At 39.0% G+C, this 17317-nt stretch overlaps 1 protein-coding gene across 4 annotated transcripts in view; it reads right to left on the reverse strand.

Annotated features, from left to right (window-relative positions):
- Positions 1-241: 241 nt before the first annotated feature.
- Positions 242-17317, reverse strand: part of MAP3K2 (mitogen-activated protein kinase kinase kinase 2) — a 65914-nt gene continuing 48838 nt past the window's right edge. For 3 of the 4 annotated variants that reach the window (XM_081143051.1, XM_081143053.1, XM_081143052.1), the window contains exons 12-17: positions 17087-17293; positions 15171-15319; positions 14688-14819; positions 9635-9764; positions 4287-4464; positions 242-3555 (exon numbers count right to left, since the gene is read on the reverse strand). In XM_081143051.1, the coding sequence (XP_080999177.1) occupies positions 3330-3555; positions 4287-4464; positions 9635-9764; positions 14688-14819; positions 15171-15319; positions 17087-17293 (1022 nt within the window). In that variant the 3' untranslated portion in view covers positions 242-3329. The remainder of the gene's footprint in view (positions 3556-4286; positions 4465-9634; positions 9765-14687; positions 14820-15170; positions 15320-17086; positions 17294-17317) is intronic. The other variant, XM_081143054.1, reaches the window with a different exon arrangement.

Genomic DNA, 17317 nt, shown 5'->3' on the forward strand with positions numbered 1-17317 from the left:
GAGTTTTAATTTTTTGTAGTTCAGCCTGTGCATCCCAATTCCATGTAAATATGTAGGGCTGATGATGTCTTTGAAAACTTTCTAAGGCAACAGTCCTTAACCATTTTTTCAGGTTAGAGACATGTTTTGTAAATGAGAAAATGGAAGATTTTTCAAGATATTCATACTGAAAATTTCAGTCTGTATATTTTTAAACACATTTTAAAGAAATACGATCAAAATGTCCATCAGTCGTATTTTTCAAGCCTTTTATTCAGCACACTTTGTTTGCAATGTAAAAGATCTTGTTTTGGGCCCAACCTATGTCATGCCATTCTGACTCTCTCAAGGCCTAAGTAGAAAGGTACTTCCTGAAAAGCACAGGTAAGACTGCCAGCGAATCTTCTCCAGCACCAAAGTCGGCCGCGGTCCACGCAGAACGCATTGTGAAGGCACAAGCCAGCAGTCTGACCACTTCAAGCCTCAGCAAAGGAACGTGACAGTATAGAAGAATCAGTTGTGCATTTAAAAAACAAAATACATTTAGAGTCATTTTAAAAAGTTCAAATTTCATTTGTTGATCCATACATTAGAGAGAGAGAAAAAGGTGGAGTGTTATATCTAACTGCCCCAAATAACGGTGTTCTGTTTCAAAGTCTTCTTTCTTACATTTACTTTTGTCTTCCACACCTCATCCCACTTCCAGCTTTTTTGTTCTAGTAGCTTTTATATATATTAACTTTTCTTGTGGTTTTGGTACCTTTACAACTTGTTTAAAATAAATTCACATCACATTTTATATAATAACTCTGTAAACTACCAGTCTATTTTTAAGTCTTTACATACAGAACAGTATTTTCCCATAGCTAATAATATTTTCCTATAAAACAAAGGTCTCCTGCAGCAGTGTCTAAGCAGTAGTTTCTTTTCAGGTGACTTACTTTCTAGAGCATTTAAAAATAAAAGAGAGACTGAAAAAAAGCAGAGAGTTTTGCTTTGGGTTTCAGTCTCCCAAGATCTCTCCCTAAAGACCGTTTGTCTCATGCTCTGCACCTCTGGCTACCCTGACAGATCAAAAATGAGCCAGGAGCAAATCACAAACACACAAGACAAAGAAACAGAGGAAAAGCCCATTGGTCCAGATACTATGATCTTGCTCAAGTAGAAGAGATGCCTTCACTTAGAAAAGATAAGAAAATAACAGATCCATATCCTTGGGGACTAGGTTTACAGCACAGGATTTGACCACTGATTTTTCAGGCAAGGGACCACAGACTTATATTCTTCCTGGTGAGGCACTGCCTTTGATTATAGGATGTGGGGGGACCTTTGTGCTCTGACTTCTTCTCAGGCTAGCCGGTGAAATCCCAAATTTCCTACAGGGAATGGCAGATGGGAGCCTTGATACAAACAGCTGAGTCCCTAAAGATCATACTTTTTAGCAGAAAATAAAATACCTGAGTCCCCCATTAAAGGCATCACATTGAGGGCCTCCAGGAGGACTACTGTTTTCTAGACCTTTAAAAATAAAGTACTTAGCACTTGCTGCAATATACTGAAAAATATTACAAGCGGCCACATTGCTGATATCATTCATATTTTTCAGCAGCACAACTCCATGAGATACAGTGGAATTCCCCAGTCACCGTCCTTCCTCTTGGTGTACACATAACACTAGAAATACCTGGCAGTTTCAACCTTCCTATAAAGTAGTTAACACTTGTCTTGATATGCTTTTCTTCTCCCACAACTATAAACTGATTGAGGAAAGAATATATACAGGCAGCTGAGTTCAATAAGCTCTGTTTAAATTCATTTTGCTTCTAAAACGGGAGCTCCTGACTTGGGTGCACTGTGCAGCTGGTAAGGACGGACTGCTAATGTGCTGAGATCACTCGCCCGACTTGAAGCAGTGGCGTCTGCTCTTGTGAGACACGCATCCTGCATTACATCACTTTCTCTCTGAAGGTTACTTTTTGTAAGGAACCTGCTTTGTCAAGGGCTGTTATCAGTTTGTAACAGAAGTTGATCTTTACCACAGGGCTTCTTAACTTTGGCACTCTGACACTTCGAGCAGGATGCTCTTTGTGGGCAGGAGGTGCTGGCCTTACACACTGTGGTTTGTTTAGCAGCACCCCTGACCTCCACTCACCAGATGCCACTAGCATCCACCTAAGTTGTGACAACCAAAACCCTCTCCAGGCACTGCCAAATGCCAAGAGAAACTTAGCCCTACCCCACCCTGAGAACCACTGTTTTTCTGTTTTTTGAGGTGCTTTAGTATTCTGTGATCACAAGAACAAGGGTTTTATCTCATGACACTAGCTTCATGGACACTCTAAGTTTAACTAAGGTTAAACTCTTAGTTCCTAAGAAATGTTACCTATGGGGAATCAGGAGCTAGAAATAGGAAGATATACATTATTTTGATTATTTCTCCATTCTCTTAATTTTGGACTTTTTCCCTCACGTAAAGAACACAGTTTAAAATACACTAAACAACACTTAGTTCTGTTTTTCATTATTTCTGTTGATTGGCAAACGTGGTCTCTTCTACTGCTCACACATTTAATTAAAGCAACCTCCTTTTGTCGTTTAATTTGGATTTGCTCATTGACTTCCCATATCTGTTTTAAAATAAAATAGTATCTTTTTTTTAAAACAGAAAGCTATCCCACAAGGTTTATAGACTCCACTAACATGGACCTTTTATAGTGTATTTGCTTATTACACTGGTTAGGATTAACAAATAAACATACCTCCTGGAAATTCATTTTTTCTGTCAAGATTCCTACTGAGCAAAAAGCTTGGTATACAGAGGTTGGAATCTAAAGAATACAGATATAAGAAGGAACCTATATTCTTTAAGTTGTGTACCCACTCTAAACTCAAGTTTAGGGCTCAAACCCACAAATGAGAATCTATTTTAAATACTATCATTAAAAACTACAAAGTACATATCATTCTCTTCTTGTTTTCCAGGTCTCTCCATCACCACCAGTCTGTCAGTGACACAGAGGAAGACTACAGTCTCTAGGTATTCCAAATGATCTGTTGTACGAGAAAGAGTGGCCCTGTACTAAAGTGCTTTACAATCTCTGAACCACATCAGTACATTATAAAAATTAAAAAAAAAAAGTTTCAAGTTCTTGTAAGGGGAAAAAAAGATTAAATATAAAAAATTTAGGTTACTATTATTAAACAAATTTAACCAAGAATCAAGAGAAACACTTTCCCTCTTGTCTTTTTTTCTCCCCCATCTCTTTTTTATAAAAAAGAAAAGTGCAGTCAGAGAGAAGGTGACTGAACCGATGGGAGCCAGGCAGAGGCACAGGAGAGGATGCTAGCTGCTAATGACAGTGCACAAACACGTGCCTTAGGAGTTCACCCGCTGAAGGTCTCAGTTTGGCCTCTATAAAGATCCGTTTGAGGAAATCGCGAGTGTAGTCCGAGACGTGCGGTGGCAGCTTTGGGTTTGTTGGCTGAGTGGCGATTTTAAAGATGGCAGCCATTGCTTCATACTCTGCCCAAGGCGGTTTTTCGGTCAGCATTTCTACCACAGTGCAGCCCACGCTCCTAGAGAGAGATTTCAATTACGTCACACAAATGATGCCGTCACGAAAGAGACAGTTAACTACAAAATGAGAAACGGAGTGAAGTCCATATGCATGTATGACTCGATTTCAAGTTTAGTTTCATCAAAAGGTTATAAATATATATAACATAATTTAAACATAAAAATCAATGAAAATAAGCCACAATTTAAGGACTGACTCAATGGTTAAGCATAAAGCATTACTCGTTTTGTAATTTTTGCTTTATATAATTCTCTAAACTGACATTAAGTATAATTTTTTGGCCTTTATTTTATAAATACAAATATTAAAAATCCTTTGTTTGCTTTTAGGTGCCTAAAATGAGCATCTATTAAAAACTTTTCTGACAGGAAGTAGGAAATGGCCATTTTATGTTCTAGCTTAAAATGACTAAGCAATTAAAGAATAACTGAATTATAAGAGACTAACAATAAAATTAATTACTTTTAAAGTTCTTCAGGGAAATGAAAAATAGTTTTCTGATGTTGAAATTGCTTAAGATAAAATCCTTCATAAAGAAACGAAGACGGGTTCAAGAAGTCTGTTTAGTCAATAATTACGTTTCCAAGAGGCATATTAAAATATTCATCCTTGTAATCCTGACATCCTATTTCAAAAGTACAAAAGCTAATTGAAATCTGGCTCAGTAATTTCCATCCTGGTGGAAATAAGTGAGGCAGGTGTTTCAGGCAAACCCCGCATCTAGCCTACCAGATGTCTGCTTTCCTGCCATAGCCTTCTCCACTGATCACTTCCGGGCTCATCCAGTAGGGCGTGCCTGTGACAGACTTCATTCCTGTCCCCGAAAGACAGATGGTTTGAAGCCGTTTGCTGGCCCCAAAATCTCCTAGTTTGACGTTGCCAGTTGAATCTCGCAGAATATTTGCACCTAAAAATAAGAAACATCCTTATTTCATTATCTTTATTGCCAGTTTGGAATGTAATATAAAAGAGCAGCAGCAGAGAATTAAACTTAGCAGACTTTTGAATGTGTCTCCAAAAGGGCTGACTTTCATCTTCCAAACAGTACCTGTTGCAATGCCAGTCACACAGTGCGCATTCAGGATTTACAAGACAAATTCTAAATTTTTAGTCAAGCGTGTGCTTTAAAACCTAAGAGGAAGGTTCTCCCATTGAAAAGCACTGATGCGGAGGGAGGGGAGGGGGAAAGAGAAAGGGAAAGGGCCCAGAGCAGGATGGAAAGCAACGGCGAGCTCTTGGGCCTGGTTTCTCTGTCACAGAGCAAGAGGCTCGTGGCTGAAGCTTATTTCCCCGAGAAGAAAAATGTTCCTGAGGCACCCTCATAATCAAAACTTCTAGCATGTTTTTCTCCTGCTATATAACATAATGTTAGTTACCTGACATTTTATAGTTTTTCTAAGTATTGGGTTTTGCTTTATATTAATTTTACTTCTCAATTTCTATATATTTTAAATCTTTTCTAAGCTCTCTTAGAGCTTTCTGTTTTAAAATTTCATTTACTTTTATAACAAACTTAGTTTATTATAAATAGACTGACTGCCTGGCTTGAGGTAATTTGTTGAATTCTCCACTGTTAAGTGTCTTCCCCCCTCCCCCCCACTACACTCTGTGAAGGGCTCACCGTGCGCAGCCCACAGCGAAGGAGGCAGGAGTTAACACTCCAGGCTGAGTAGATACATCAATTATTTGGAATTATTCTGCACAAGAGATTTGTCTTCTCTCTCTCATTTATTTATTCGACCATTTGTTTGCATCAGTATGAACACATGGATATTTATTTTATACTTTGGGGTATAAACCAATGTGACTTTTTTTTGCTCACACTGTTCCAGCTTTGGCCATTGCGAACTCTTTCCACTGGCTCCTGTGTTCCTTTGTCACAACCCCATCATTGTGTTCTTGTCTGTTTTTGGTTTGGGGGTGGTTTTAGCATCTTCTTACTTTCAGGCATTATTAGATGCTCCAGGTTCTACCTGTATATTTCCTGCTCAAGTCCTAGAGTCAGACATCTCTCCAAGGAGCCTGGTTACTTTTAATGATATCAGAGACCATGATTCAGATGCTCAGTTCATTTATTTTTTATTTTCTATTTTCCCCTTTATTTGTCATTTTAAAACTCAATCTTCTTTTCTGGGATTATAAGTCTTGTTTCTATCTTATGTAAATTATTTCTATTCTCATTTTTAGCTTTTTCTATAAACTACCTGTTTTTAAATAAGCAATTTATCTAATTTTTTAATTTATTCCTTCAAGTCTAATATATGATTCTTATAATACATGGGCAGTCCTGCATTAAAATAGAGCTTACTTTGGTCTTAACTCATTGATAAGTATTTTTTTATGTGTAAATAAACACATCCTTTTAGCAAATTCCCTATGATCATTTTCATTTTACTTGTCCATAGAAAATGAGATAAATTCATTAATATTATATCCATTTTACTTATTTTTCTTTCTTGAAAATAAAGCTATCTGTGTATAATCTTTTTTGGGGGGGTCACCACAGGTTTATTTTTTAATTTTTAAAAATATATCTTTATTGATTTCAGAGAGAGGAAAGGAGAGGGAGAGAGAGATAGAAACATCAATGTGAGAGTGGAACATGGATCAGCTGCCTCCTGCAGGCCCCCCAGGTCTGCAACCCAAGCATGTGCCCTGACCTAGAACTGAACCAGCAACCCTGTGGTGCATGGGATGACACTCAACTGAGCCACAGCGGCCAGGGCTACTTTGTTATTTTTAAGTCTCCTGTAACCTTAACTATGTATTTTTTTGAGTGAGGGGAAATGATGAAAGGCCTTGTAAATATTTTTTTTATTGATTTTTGAGAGAGAGGGAGAGAGAAACACTGATCCCATACACACCCTGACTGGAGATCGAACCCACAACCTGGGCATGTGCCCTGACCAGGAATCGAACCGGTGACCTTTCAGTGTATGGAATGACGCTCAACAAATTGAGCCACACTGGCCAGGGCTTAACCATGTTTTATATTTTTAAAAATCCTTATTCTCTTATTCTTTTTTTTTAATGGCCTCTAAGGACAGTGAATAGTGGAGGAAAGCTACATTTGGACAGGAGAGAATGTATCCTGTGCATTCCCACTGTGAGCTTCTGTACTTGTCTTTGTGTTCTCCCAGCAAATGCCCAGCCTAGTGGATGGGGCTCTCCACAGCCTCTCTGCAGGGGGGATAGGATGCATTCTCTGCATGCCAGAAGCCCAAGTGAGACACATACAGGTGATTCTGTAGAACAGCACTGTCTACCCTGTTGAACATCTCACTCTGCATCATGTAAAGAGGGCTCGGTCATAAAGCCACTATCTCTAAAATATTTAACCAGGGGAAGGACAACAAACAAGCCAGATTTTACTAGCTACAAGCTGGGCAGGCACAGTCCCAGGCAGATCACAGACAGGGAGAGCTATCTCTGAGGAGTAATCACCAAGGTTGAATCAATGCCCATCCATACAAAGGGCTGGGTAGAAAACGTGTAGTCATGTTCCCAATATAGACTCCTAAGTTTTCAAAACTTATTTTGGATACCTTAAAAGCAAACTATTAAGGAGATTTTTCAAACACACACAAAATCAGAATAGTATACATACCCATCTCCAAACCCCAACAACCATCTGGAAATCTTCCCCAACTGTGCTGCCAGCCACTCCCTCTCCCATCTTATATTATTTGAAACAAATTCAAGACATCACGATCAACAATTCAATACATAGCTTTAAAAGATAATGACTCTTATTACACCTAACAGGATGGATAACAACTCCTTAATAATGTTAAATATATACTCAGTGGTTTTTACAGTTTTGTAAAAATCAGAAGCCAAGGAAGTTCCATACACTGAGACTCAATATATCTTTTAAGTCTTTCCCAATCGAAAGCTCCCTCTAGTCTTTTTCCTTTGCAATTTATGAGGAATCTAAGTTGTTTGCCTGTAGCTTTCCCACTGTCTAGGTTTTGCTGACTCCATCCCAAGGCATCATATTTAACATGTTCATCTGTCTGATAGATACGTTCTATAATTCTAAAATTTGGTAGCTGAATCTAGAGGCTTGATCAGACTCAGATTCTTTTCTCCTTTTTTTTGCAAAACTACTTCATAGATATGATAATGTAGTCCAAGTGATAGGAAGTATGTCATGCTCAACTGTCTCTGTTTTAGGTGTCAGCAGCTGTTCATGTTTAATGCTTATACCTACTAATTCATTAGCGGCTGTAAATTGGCACTATTCCATCATTCCTTCTTCATTTGTTAGTCAAAATACTTCTATAAAGACAAGTTTCGTTTCATCCACTGTGTGGTCCTCAATGGTGTAATTAGTAAAAGAAAGGCAGAATAAAGGAATCTGCTGTGAAATGAGTTCATTCCTTAGCAATAAGGATCAATTAGTTGTTAGCCTGTTTCATAAACCCATAAACTCACAGGTTTAAACTTAAAAGCCATCAACTATCTTTCTTTTTCCCTTACAATGTAAAAATTTCTCATAAAATTTGCGAAATAGAGAAAAAGTAAAAACTATGCCAAAGAAAACAATTATCACTCACCCTGCCATTTGGAAATAACCACTGTTAATCATATGAAAATTTTTCTTCTAGGTTATACTTTTATTTTACAAACTTGTGACCATTTGCCCATCTAATTTTATACCTTTTCTCCTGTCAATATATTTGCCCTATAATGATTTTAAATCAGCTTGTTTCTAACCTCCTCATTTTACCAATATGGTTCGTCACTCCTTCTGGCAAGGTCCACGTGGCAATAGCTCCCCTTGGTTCCTTTACCTTGTCTCAGCATGATTACTAAAGAGAGACTGGCTTGAACAGAGATCATTCCTTATAGAATAATTTCCCTATGTGCTTCCTTAAGCTATCAGCTTTTGTACTTGACAACTGAGGTCTGCCTAAGCTGGGTGGGTCTTGAAATGAAAGACAGGCTCCTATTTCTTTTAATCACGAGCCTCCTCATTCTCTGGCTCACTAGTAGCTCCTCTCGTGCACAGGATCTGGCTCGGCACCTGCAGCAGATTCTACCACATTATCAGACACTGGTCAGAGGTGTCTCTTCAGCCTAAACATGGCCATGTTCAGATGTGGTCACCACAGGAAGGCTGTCAATACCTGGCAGCTCGTAAGAGCCCTCAGGAAGACCAATAAAAATGTATTTTATTATTTTTATATGTGTATATTTATTATTGTTATCAGTTGACTGAATGGAGTCATCGTTTAATTTGGGGTCACAACCCAATATTTATGGAACCAAACTTCAGTTTTTATAGACTCAAACCTCCAGGTATGCTTTGCAGTACAGGATTTTAAGCACCCTCAAATTTTACACATCACCACTCACCTCTGTCTCACTTCATGCATTTACCTTACATACCTGATCCCTGAAAACAGCTGAGTTTTAAAAAGTAAGCTTAACTGCGGTGAAGTTCACCACAGCTCAGTTTTAGGCTCTCTTTCTCCCTCTTACTTTCTCCCCAGGTAATAACACCCACTCCAAGGGCTTTAATGAAATATGATCTCGACATAAAGTACACTGTCACCATGGCTCTCTGAATGCTTTCTACATGCCAGACACTATTTTAAGTATATCATATGGATTAACTCATTTAATCCTTATGAGAATCCCATGAGTTGGGCATTATCAGCATCCTTGTTGACTACAAGAACGGAGGCAGAGAGGGACTCTGTGTCTTGTGCGAGGAACGGGATTAATGACAGATAAAGCCAAGAACAAGGCCATCTAGTGTCAGAGCTCTCTCTTAGCCATTACACTCTAAGCCTGTGCTCCATACATGAAACACGGTCTCAGTTTTTATGATCACTTGAACCTGACTGATCTGTGAATCTCACAGGGGAGCTGCCCACTGTGGAGACGTGAACATCAGGACAAGCTGGAATACTGACTGAGTCCATGAGAAAGCAGAACTGTTTCCTATGGTATTTTCAAGGCAGATGTATTAATTTAAATGTTACATTTCTTAACCATATTACTCGTTTCATTCATATTCACACACAAAAGAACTGTGTACTTAAAATAAAAAATACCTCATTACCTACCTTTGATATCTCTATGAACAATCATATTACTGTGCAAATAATGGACACCCTCCAGAATCTGACGGGTGTATTTCCTAGTCACATTCTCAGTAAGAGCTCCATATGCTTTTAATTGGTCCTTAATTGAACCCTAAAAGAAAACAAAAGAAAACTATGGTAGGGTTTGAAATGAAAACCACTGTATTAAATCTCTATTTTTAGAAGAATCCTAGCTTATCAGTGGGAAGCTTTAGTTGGAGAGCACAGGATTCTCAGCAAGAGCACATCGGCCACCTCACCCCATACACCCCACCTGCTCCCTGACTGGGCTGTGGGAGAGCGTGGTCCCAGCTACAGGAGGCCTTCAAGACGGTTCTCGACCCGTGTTTCCATGGCTGTGCTGGTTCTACTGTCTCCTATCCCTCACAGCTGTGCTTTAAAGATTCCTTAGTACTTCTGTATCGTTTTTGCCCAGGTTATATTTTTGTTTTTCCTATTTGTTCTCCTATATGTCCTACTTAATTATTTTTTCTTCTTCTATTTTTATTATTATTTTTTAAATATATCTTTATTGATTTCAGAGAGAGGAAAGGAGAGGGAGAGAGACAGAAACATCAATGATGAGAGAGTCATTGATCAAGCCCGCAACCGGGCATGTGCCCTGACCGGGAATTGAATCCCGATTGCTTGGATCTTAGGTCGATGCTCAACCGCTGAGCCACGCCCGGCAGGGCTCTTCTTCTATTTTTAAAAGTGTTTTATTGATATCTGCTCATTTATTTCTCTGGAGAAAAAATGAGTATGATGAGATAATCCAAACACGTGAGGGTTTTGGGGGTTTTTTAAGCCTTGCCTGAGGATATTTTTCCCATTGGTCTTTAGAGAGAGTGGCAGGGAGGTGGGGGTGGGGGGAGAGAAACATTGATGTGAGAAGCACATCAATTGTTTGCCTCCCACAGGTGCCCCGACCAGGGGATCGAGCCTGCAACCCAGGTATGTGCCCTTGACGGGGAATCAAACCTGCAGACCAACACTAACCAATGAGCCCACTGGCCAGGGCAACACATGAGGCTTTTAAGGTTTTCCTTTATATACTCAACATTCTAGCTCAAAACGTGAGAAAATATATTAAAGAGAAATTTCAAATTTTCCTAAGTGTTTTTAAGGCAGGATGGTGCCACCTCTCAGAATGCTGAATCAGTCGCAGTGAGAGGCACTTGAGTTTCACAAAAGCGGCCCTACTGATTCCGATGTGCAAATCTGGTGAACAATAAACCACTTTAAAAGATGGAAGGTAAGTGCTTCCTGAGGGACAAATCTTTTCTTTAAACAAAGAATATATTCAAATGTTTCTGCCTTTCCTTGAATTTTGATAATGTATGTACTTCATCACATAAATGTAGATAGATCCTTGGATGTTACATGTTTAACCCTCTGCTGCATCCACTGTTCACGAGCTATCCCTGAAGGGGCAGACAGAGGCAGTTCTGCTGGCCATGGCTGCAAACTCAAGGAAAGCCTCAGGCAATGAGTGAACCCAGCCAAGCCCCACATCTATCAGTAAGTGTGGCTTGTTTCTTTAGTCTACTTACTGTGCCTTTACTTGAAGTAATACACAAAATAACCTGGCTAGTATTGAGCTTTCCAAACACTAAGTCCCCAAATACTTGTAGGTTGCAAATGAGTGAGGGACTTATGGATCCTTTAAACCCTCAGGCAGCTGGGCCAGTGGCTGAGGGCACTAACAAGATCCATTGGTGTCATCCTTTTACCTATGTGTGCCATAAAAATGTTACCTTCTTCAGTATAAACAACTGGAATGGCTTGGGAAGCACTGTGAAAGCTAAAAAAGTGTGAGAGTGTGTGTGTGTGTGTGTGTGTGTGTGAATGTGTGAAAATACCAGATAAATCAACTGCTAGTCCAGGTACTGAAAATAAAATAAAGTTATCATTCTAGACTGAAAGTAGTTGTAGATAAACCAAGGAATGGAACGCTACGTTTGAGAAAACTGAAGAACAGAATGATAATTTTGGCAAATCTTGAATCCAGCATACTTAATTTAATGAGATAAATCATATAGCATCATTCACAAACCTGGAGGTTCAGGAAAGTCTAGCAACATGTACGTCCAGCCCAAACACGCCATGGGCTTGCCATACGTGCAATTCATTTAGATTGTCAATGAACTACAACCAATTTGGTAACGTACTTTTCAAATTCAAGGAATGGCAGCCCATACTTTGAAGAGATAGCTACTTTTACAAAACCAAGTGTAGCTAATGAGAAATATGATCTAACACTCTTCCTGAATAGTTCTAGTTTAGTCCTAAGGTTGCTAACTATATAAAGATTACCCATTTCCATCTGTGATATAAATCAGTTCTAACCAATTAACTGTTTTATTAATTTTATCTTCAACAATCTGGGTCTCTAATCACAGTTATTCATAATTATTTTCTATATTAATTTAAATATTTATGTGATGAAATAGTTCAGTGATGAAAACCTAAATAAAAGAGAAAAACAGCCCAGCCAGTGGGGCTCAGTGGTTGAGCATCAACCCATGATCCAGGAGATCAAGGTTCCATTCCCAGTCAGGACACATGCCCAGGCTATGGGCTTCATCCCCACTGGGGGGCGTGCAGGAGGCAGCCAATCAATCACTCTCTCATCATTGGTGTTTCTATCTCTCTCCCTCTCCCTTCTCTCTGAAATCAGTAAGATATATCTAAAAATAAAAATAAAAATCACAATCCCAACATAACACATTTTCATTTTTCTAAGTTTCTCTGTCCTTGTCCAAATACAGATACTTTTAAAGTATCATAATTGCCCAGCCAGGTGTGGCTCAGTGGTTGAGTGTTGACCTAGGATCCAGGCGATCGGGGTTCGATTCCCGGTCAGGGCACATGCCTGGGTTGTGGGCTCGATCAATGACTCTCTCATCATTGATGTCTCTCTCTCTCTCTCCCCTTTCCTCTCTCTGAAATCAATAAAGATATATTTAAAATATAGACATATACATCATAATCATTATTAAAAACCATTTTATGCCCAGCCAGTATGGCTCAGTGGTTGCACATCAACCCATGAACCAACAGGTCACTGGTTCACTGGTTCGATTCCCAGTCGGGGCACATGACTGGGTTGAGGGCTCCAACCCCAGTAGGGGCGTGCAGGAGGCAGCTGACAGAGGTTTCTCTCTCATTGATGTTTCTATCTCTACCTCTCCCTTACTCTCCCTCTAAAAATCACTAAGAACTTTTTAAAAAAAGCATTTTCTTCTCTTCTGCTCTTATGTAATTACTTTCTCCAACTTTGCTGCATAGCCTTCACAATTTTAATTTTTAACATATATTCTCTTGGACAATGCCATCATAATTTACTTCCACCATGAGCAATGAATTTCCTTTTTTTCCCATCACAGGTAATACTAAAATAAATGTATGCAGCTTTTTCCTTCTTTTGGGTTACTTCTGTAGAATACATTGCTGTGAGATTACCAGGTCAAAAGGCTTAAATATTTTTATGACCTTTAATACATCCCACCAGTTTGTTTTCCAAGCGGAGATTTTTTTTTAAGAACTCATTTACATTGCCAACAGAATCTATGAAAATAAAAGTAGCAATAATGACTAACAATGGTATCACTATAAACAGTTAATAATTCACGATGACAGAAACAAAAAGTTTGCTGTTGCTCTTGTGAGACTGAGTACGTTAAAACCATTACTATCACATGCTGGTCCAGTTTTAAGATCCATAAGCTTACCCTGCAACTTTGTACATTCTACATATAATTCTAATAAGCTATTCCCTTAAAGACCCATAAATCATGTACAGCCTATTAAATTATGGAAATGCATGTCTTTTTATTTTATTTATTTACTTATTTATTTATAATCCTCACCTGACGATATTTTTTCCATTGCTTTTCAGAGAGTGGAAGGGGGAAAGGGGGAAGAGGGAGGGAGAGGGAGGGGGAGGGAGAGGGAGAGAGGGAGGGAGAGAGAAGGAGGGAGAGAGAGGGAGGGAGGGAAGGAGAGACAGACAGACAGACAGACAGACATGTGAGAGAGACACATTGATTAGTTGCCTCCTGCACGTGCCTCAACTGAGGCAGGGGACTGAACCTGCAACCGAGGTACATGCTCTTGACAAGGAATCGAACCAGAGACTTTTCAGTCCACGGCCTGACACTCTAACTATTGAGCCAAACCAGCCAGGGCGAAATGCATGTCCTTTGAAATAAGTAAATATACCACCATCTTGAAAGTCATTAGTATTAGAATGTACTCTACATATTATAAAATAACATAGAAGGAATGACAGACTTTGCAAGTCACACTTTGTAGCTCCTAATAAAATCATTTACTGAGGTGACGACTATCAATCCGTGTTAAAAACATTAGGTGACAGCTGGAAAGGAACTGTATGCCACTCTCTAACTCATTACTTTCTGGTCTTCAGGGAAAAACAAAACTTGACAATGGAAGAATCAGGGTGTCAAGCACCCTAATCTCACTGTTAATCTTAGCATCACTAATAATGAATAACCCAAAACTGTGTATCTCCCAACAGGATGCAACATAAAGTACACAGCATCATCTATGATGCATTCTAACAAAAATGCTGAATTTTAGTCTAATTTAGACTTTAGATCTAACTTGGAGTTTACAGAAAATAAGGATGTCAAATCTATGTCATATAAAAACTGCTCTAGGTTAAAAGAGGAGTAAGGGGCATAGCGCTAAATGCACTGGGTCCTGAATGGGATCCTGGTTTGGACAAAGCAGTTATTATGAATATTTTTAAGGCTCTTAGAGAAATCGCAGGATGAACTGTGATGATGTTTGAAACCTATTTTAGTATATATCAGCATTTAAAAAGTGAGTTAAAAAATACAAAGATAGATGAAGACAGAAAATAAAATTATATTACTAATTATTTAAAACTCTTCCAAAATTTCATTAACTAGGTATAACATTTTATAATCAAAGTTTTATTGTTCTTCCTTCCTCAACTAAACCTTTAAATAAAACATGTCTATTTTCAAAGGACACACTAACTTACCCCTGGCATATATTCCATAAATATGGAAAGTGTTTTTTCCTGGGGATCCCTCAAACAGCCATAATACTGAACAATTCGTTCATGCAGCAAATTTTTCAACAACTGAATTTCACACTCAAGTGCATTTACTTCCTGAAAGACAGAACTCACTGTTAAGTCTACACAGCATTGTTAGTAAAAGTAAAAAATTTGAATTTCATTGACCATCAAGGTGATTTAATTCTGAAAGTTTTACTTCCTAAGGAATAAACATTTTTAAGTCTCTAAACAATAACTTTCATAACAGTCCTTGAAGGTATGCTAAAGCTATACTAAATCAGAGTGAGAATATAACTGAGCATTAAGAGGAAAATCCACAGTACAAAGTAGATAAGCATATCTAATTATCTGTTTTGCACATAATGTGTATTAAGGAAAAAAAAAATCCTATCATGTGTTATACTTATTTTATTAAAAATGTTTTCTGTGTGCAGTGATTCTTACCTTGCTGGTCTCAGGTCTATCCGGGTCAAACTGAACTTGCTTAACAGCCAACTCTCTTCCTGTATCGACATCGTAACAGAGGTAGACCCTGCCAAAGGCCCCCTGGCCAAGCAGTTTGCCCAATCTCCAGTTGATTGGAGCACGAGGTGCTAAAAAAGAACACTTTCTTAAAATAGAAGAGCTAGATAGCACAGGAATGGTTAAGGAGTAAGTAAGCACGCTGCATGGGTAATATTCTTAATTGAATTTGCTTGAGTGCAGGGGAAAACCATGATCATCCACATTTATAATGATCATCATGGTTTTGGTTTTTTAAGACATGTTTTTTATTTATTTTTGGGGGGGGGATCGAGCCTGAAACCTGGGCTGTGCCCTGACAGGGAGTCCAGCCAGCACGCTCTCGCTCTGCGGGACGATGCTCAGCCACTTAGCCACACTGGCCAGGGCACAATCATCACCTTTGAAAATTTTTCTCTTTAGTCCATTTTCTAAGAATTTTAAACCCAAACAAGGTCCATAATCCCATACCTCATTTTTTCCAATGACATTATTTTCTTTCTTGGTTACAAATGTAATAGTATCTTTTACTCAATCTAAGATACCACTGATTGTAAGATAGACTATTTCCTATCTTTATTATAGCTAGTTTTCCATCTGCCTATGATGTAGAAAGCTGGAAAGAGCAACACTCTAATTCTAACAAGAGATAATCTTAAAAACTGCCAGAGGGGAAAAAAGCAAACTATAGGCAGAGGAACAAAGATAAAAATTACAGAACAGTATAAAAGCCAAAAACAACAGAGAGATAGCTTTAAAGTGCTAAAATAAAAAAAATTTGCCCAGAATTCTACACCCAGAAATAAATCCTTTCAAAAATAAAGGAGAAATAAAGGCCTTTTACAAACAAACAAAAGGTGAAAAAATTACCAGCAGACTTATATTAGAAGAAAGGTTAAAGTAATTATTCAGGCAGAAGAGATTTGATCTCTGACAGAATCTTGGATCTACATAAAGATCTACAGAAATAAACTGAAGGATATATAAAAGACATTCTTCTCTTATTTTTAATCCTTTAAAAGGCAGCTATCTAAGGCAAAAACAGCAGCAACGCAGTGTGAGGGCATAGAAGCAAAAGTAAAATATGACAACACTAGCACAAAAGGGAGGAATTCAGAGAATGCAAATATCACTGCACTCTTCGGGCACGAATCTCTGTATTCATTACTTACGTGATAAAGTCCAAATACTTCACAATCTGGCCTTAAGTCACCATTCTAGTCCTATTTGTACTCCTCCAAGTAAGATGTCCTCCCCTTTGGCCAAAAATAAACTATTCCCACCTTCAGATTATGCCATGGCCTCTTGCATGTCACCTTCTCACTGTGAATCCTTACTCACAATTAAGATCCAGATTAAATGCTACACTGTGATTACTGCTGCAGACACCATTCTCCCTATCAGACTGTATCTCAGAGGGTGTGTGAAGCCTCGGTGCCAGACCTCAACCAAGAGGTTAGAAGTGAATGGATGGATGACGGACTGACAGCAATTTTCCCAGCAGAAAGGGACGGAATCACCTGAAGCCAGCCAGCAGGGATGCCGGGCTTACACCTGGCATTCCAGTCACCTTTAGAAATACCACTTTGGCCGGCCGGCAGGGCTCAGCGGTTGAGCATCAACCTAGGATCCAGGAGATCACGGTTCAATTCCAGGTCAGGGCACATGCCCGGGGTTGTGGGCTCGATCCCCAGTAGGGGGCGTGCAGGAGGCAGCTGATCAAGGACTCTCTCATCACTGATGTTTCTCTCTCTCTCCCTCTCCCTTCCTCTCTCTGAAATCAATAAAAATATATTTTAAAAAATCAAATGTCTGTACAGGTTGTTATACATTTCACGATGCCAATGGCTACTACTTACAGCGGCTGGGTGGGCTGATGTCCATTACAGTCAAAGTGGGATTATCTATGTCACTTCCCCTTCTTCTCATCCGACTATCATCGTACTCTGGGGTAAAGATACTGCTTCCACTACTAGTGCTTAAGGAGTGGTCAGTAGGACTGAAACTGACAGGAGACCGGAAGCTGGTCCCCTGGGTTCTTCTAGCTCTTGGAAAAGTTTTCCGACCTACACAACAAAAATATAATCACC

The sequence above is a fragment of the Miniopterus schreibersii genome (assembly GCF_964146895.1).
Source record: "Miniopterus schreibersii genome assembly, chromosome: 7".
Classification (NCBI taxonomy): Eukaryota; Metazoa; Chordata; class Mammalia; order Chiroptera; family Miniopteridae; genus Miniopterus; species Miniopterus schreibersii.